This window comes from Pongo abelii, chromosome 8, assembly GCF_028885655.2.
Source record: "Pongo abelii isolate AG06213 chromosome 8, NHGRI_mPonAbe1-v2.0_pri, whole genome shotgun sequence".
NCBI classification, from domain to species: domain Eukaryota; kingdom Metazoa; phylum Chordata; class Mammalia; order Primates; family Hominidae; genus Pongo; species Pongo abelii.
This window is the reverse complement of record NC_071993.2, coordinates 102531943-102537008: the sequence shown is the minus strand read 5'-3', so window position 1 is coordinate 102537008 and position 5066 is coordinate 102531943. Positions and strand designations below refer to the sequence as shown.

Genomic DNA, 5066 nt, shown 5'->3' with positions numbered 1-5066 from the left:
TTCAAAATGGATTAAAGACTGAAACATAAGATCTAAAACTATAAAAATACTAAGAAAAATTCTCTTGGACATTGGCCTAGGCAAAGAACTATGACTAAGACCTCAAAAGCACAGGCAACAAAAACAAAAATAGACAAACGGAACTATAGTAAACTAAAAATCTTCTGAAGAGCAGTTGATTGTTTCAATCAACAGAGTGAAGAGACAACTTGTTGAAAGGGAGAAAATATTTGCAAACTATTCATTCAACAAGGGACTAATATCCAGAATATAAAAGGAACTCAAAAATCTCAAAAAGGAAAAAACAAATAATCCCATTAAAAAGCGGGCAAAGGACATAAATAGACATTTCTTAAAAGAAGACATGTAAATGGCCAACAGGTATATGAAAAATGTTCACCATCACTAATCATTAGAGAAATAAAAATCAAAACCACAATGAGATCTTACTCCAATCAGAATGGCTTTTATTAAAAAGACAAAAAAAAATCTTGGTGAGGATATGGAAAAAGGGGAACTCTTTTACACTGCTGGTGGGAATGTAAACTAGTACAACCACTATGGAAAACAGTATGGAGATTTCTTTTTTTTTTAAGACGGAGTCTCACTCTGTTGCCCAGGCTGGAGTAGAGTGGTGCAATCTCAATTCATTGCAACCTCTGCCTCCCGGGTTCAAGCGACTCTCCTGCCTCAGCCTCCCGAGTAGCTTGGATTACAGGCACCTGCCATCATGCCTGGCTAATTTTTGTATTTTTAGTAGAGATGGGTTTTCACCATGTTGGCAAGGTGAGTCCCGAACTCCTGATCTCATGTGATCCACCTGCCTTGGCCTCCCAAAATGCTGGAATTACAGGCATGAGCCACCATGCCTGGCCAGAGATTTCTTAAAAAAACTAAAAGTAGAATTACCATTTGATTCAGTGATCCTACTAATGGGTATCTACCCAAAGGAAAAGAAATCAATGTATCAAAAGGATATCTGCAAACTTGCATGTTTATTGCAGCACTATGCACAATAGCTAAGATATGGAATCAACTTAAGTGTCCATCAATGGTAGAATAAAGAAAATCTGGTATATATACACAATGGAATACTGTTTAGCCATAAAAAGAATGAAATCATGTCATTTGCAGCAACATGGATGGAACTGGAGATTATCATTATTTTTTTCATCACAAATAGGACTTTTTATTTGCCACTATTATAAGTCTGAACTTTAAACAGATTCTTGGACTGGTCATTCATATCCATCAGCTCATTCAGCTTTAGCACCTGTCTTGTCCCCAGTGGCTTTTCCAGAACTACTGCCTTCACCATGAAGCTCCATGAGTTTTCCCAATTCAAACTTAAACTTCTTCAGCATTTTTACTTTTCTAACAAAGACATCATGGAGAGGATAAATAGATTGGCAAGCCTTTTCTATGTCTTTTCCAATGCTGTCTAGAATCAATTTATTGACCACTTCTTTCAAGTCATTTGTCTGCACCTCTTGGGTCATCATTTCCATCATCCTCTGGATTTGGCGGACCTGTTGGTGCTGAGCATAAGAGGTCTTCCGTATCTGATTGTTGCGTTTTTTAGTAAAACCAATACAGAATAGACAAAGCAAGTAACCATGAGTAGTCTTAACATCAACGTGAGCTTCAATCATTGTCTGCCATTTTTTGACCATGGAACACATTTTGTCACGAATAAGATTCATGCCATGGAAGTTAGTCAGGCAGTTTTTGCCCTGAACATCTTCAGTAATCAGCTTGAATTTTCTAAATGCAACTTCATCATTCTGCAGATCAACGAGACTCACTTCAAACACACAACCCTCAAGGCCATCGGATGCAATTTTGGTTCCTTGGGTCCTGGTGACTAGCGTCTTTCCAATATTTCTTATATTGAACATAGCAGCTGCTTTCACATTATACCAATCTTTCTTAGAAAATGGATCCATCACTTTCTTCTTGGCTCCCTTTTTGCTGCCTTTTGTAAGGCACTTGTTCTTGCCAACCACCATGGTGCTGCTCAGAGAGCCACAAGGCCTGGAGGTTATTCTCTTAAGTGAAAAAAGCCAGGCACAGAAAGACAAATATTGCATGTTCTCACTTATATGTAGGAGCTAAAAAAATTGAACACATGGGGCTAAAGAATGGAAAAACAGATAATAGAGATGGAAGGGACAGTGGTGGGGGGCTGGCGGATAAAGAGAAGTGTTAAAACATACAAATATACAGTAAGATAAAAGGAATAAATTCAATATTCCACAGCAGACTAAACTTAACAAAAGTTAAGGATGACTAAACTTAACAAAAATGTGTTGTACTCACATGACAGACACCCTGAATGCCCCTTCTTGATCACTATGTATTATATACATATAACAGATTTTCTCATGTACCCCATAAATATACACAAATACATTTTTTAAAAAAGAAACTGGAACTAGCTCAGGAAGAAAAGCGAAGTATGTGGCTTCGGTAACCAAACCACAGCAGGAGCAAGTGACTGGAATCAGGGACTCCAACATCCCCTGGGTGCTCCCAATGCCTCTCCTTTCTGTGGAAGGGCTTCATTTCCTCCTGCTGAAGACTGGCCTCTTCCATGAGCATGGGGCATAGCCATTGAAAGCTTCCAGACTTATTCTCACAGCTTTGTCAGACTTTCCACCCACTGTAAAAATAAAAAGGCTCATGGTCCCCAGTTTCACTGCAAAAAGACTCTTGTCTGCTTGGGCCACCTGTCCTCACTGTAGTAGAGGTGTGGAGCAGGGGCCATGGTATGCTCTGGGTTGATTCAGCCATATATACCTGGATGATCTCACCATGGTTAAATGTTGAAAGGGTTTCAGAGGGCTTCCTCTTCTGGATAGAATGTATATGTAGGAACAATCCAACACTCCTGCTGAAGCAACTAGAAAAAACAGAGTAAGTTACAGAAATCACCTTTTTAAGACATTGCAGAGTTGTGCCATCAATGAGGACTAATGAACTGAAATTCTGGAGAGGAAAGAGCCCTTTCCTTTTTTTTTTTTTTTTTTTTTGAGACTGAGTTTCACTCTTGTTGCCCAGGCTGGAGTGTAATGGCACGTTCTAGGCTCACCGCAACCTCCGCCTCCTGGGTTCAAGTGATTCTCCTGTCTCAGCCTCCCGAGTAGTTGGGATTGCAGGCATGTGCCACCACACCCAGCTAATTTTGTATTTTTATTAGAGACAGGGTTTCACCATGTTGGTCAGGCTGGTCTCAAACTCCTGACCTCAGGTGATCTGCCCGCCTTGGCCTCCCAAAGTGCTGGGACTACAGGCGTGAGCCACTGTGCCTGGTCAGAAAGAGCCCTTTCTAAATGTGCTGATTGTCTCTGACCATTTTCTTCCCGGGGGTATTTGTCAAATCTGTGCACAGGCCAAGGATAGGGCTTGACCCAGGCATAGGGTCTCTACTGGGGCAAAGAGAAACTGGTAGAGTTTTTGATGATCAGTGTTATCTGGTGTAATGTTAGAATCTAGAGCTAAGCTGGAGCTCCTAAGAACAGAACTGAATTTTCCATAGGCTTTTAGGGATGAGAAGACAGAGACATGCCAATGAAAAGCTTGAGTGGGCTCCATCCAAGGAATAGTGATGACTCAGAGGTGGACTGGGACTAACTAAGACTGCAACCCAGCCTCAACCCAGCTGAATTCTTGACTAGGTTAAGGTGATCTGTCCCTCACCCCATCTGCTAACAGAAGAGGTTCATCACTGGAGGAAAATAGCATCATCTTTTGCCTCTGTTTTCTTTTATATAATTATAAGGCATGCAAAGAGCAGGAAAATGTGACTGATAAGGAAAATAAGCAGGGGCCGGGCGCGGTGGCTCACGCCTGTAATCCCAGCACTTTGGGAGGCCGAGGTGGGTGGATCACCTGAGGTCAAGAGTTCGAGACCAGCCTGGCCAACATGGCGAAACCCTGTCTCTACTAAAAATATAAAAATTAGCCAGGCGTGGTGGTGGACACCTGTCATCCCAGCTACTCAGGAGGCTGAGGCAGGAGAATCGTTTGAACCCAGGAGGCGGAAGTTGCAGTGAGCCAAAATCGCACCATTGCACTCCAGCCTGGGTGACAAGAGTGAGACACTGTCTCAAAAAAAAAAAAAAGAAAAAGAAAAAGGAAAAAAGTAGGCTGGGTGCAGTGGCTCATGCCTGTAATCCCAGCACTTTGGGAGGCTGAAGTGGGTGGATCACTTGAGCTCAGGAGTTTGAGACCAGCCTGGGCAACATGGCAAAATCCCATCTCTACTAAAAATAGAAAAATTAGCCAGGTGTGGTGGCACATGCCTGTAGTCCCAGCTACTTGGGAGGCTGAGGTGGGAAAATCACTTGAATCTGGGAGGCAGAGGTTGCAGTGAGTAGAGATCGCACCACTGCACACCAGCCTGGGTGATAGAGCGAGATCCTGTCTCAAAAAAAAAAAAAAAAAGAAGAAGTTAAAAAATTACCTGGGTGACCAGGCACGGTGGCTCACGCCTGTAATCCCAGCACTTTGGGAGGCCAAGGCAGGTGGATCACGAGGTCAGGAGATCGAGACCATCCTGGCTAACGCGGTGAAACCCGTCTCTACTAAAAATACAAAAAAATTAGCTGGGCATGGTGTTGAGAGCCTGTAGTCCCAGCTACTCAGGAGGCTGAGGCAGGAGAATGGCATGAACCCAGGAGGCAGAGCTTGCAGTGAGCCAAGATTGTGCCACTGCACTTCAGCCTGGGGTGACAGAGCCAGACTCCGTCTCAAACAAAAAAAAAATTACCTGGGCTTAGTCACAATACCTGTAGTCCAAGCTACTTGGGAGGTTAAGGAGGGAGGATTGTTTAAGCCCAGGAGGTCAAGGTTGCAGTGACCCATGATTGCACCACCATACGCCAGCCTGGGCAACAGAGCAAGACCCTGCCTCAAAAAAAAAAAAAAAAAAAGTAGAGAAAGAGCAGGCAATAGAAGCAGACCCACAAATGATTCTGATATTTGAGTTAGCAGACAAGGACTTTGTAATAAGTATTATAAACATGGTAAATAGAGAAAATAGTACAATAGATGAAAAATAAAGA

The 5066-nt window shown here is 42.6% G+C and overlaps 1 protein-coding gene across 1 annotated transcript; it reads right to left on the bottom strand.

Moving 5' to 3' along the window:
• Positions 1–1223: 1223 nt before the first annotated feature.
• On the bottom strand, positions 1224–2009 carry LOC100452251 (small ribosomal subunit protein eS1-like). Its single transcript, XM_054522680.2, has one exon. The coding sequence runs from the start codon at positions 2007–2009 to the stop codon at positions 1257–1259; it is 753 nt and encodes a 250-aa protein (XP_054378655.2). The 3' UTR covers positions 1224–1256.
• Positions 2010–5066: the final 3057 nt, after the last annotated feature.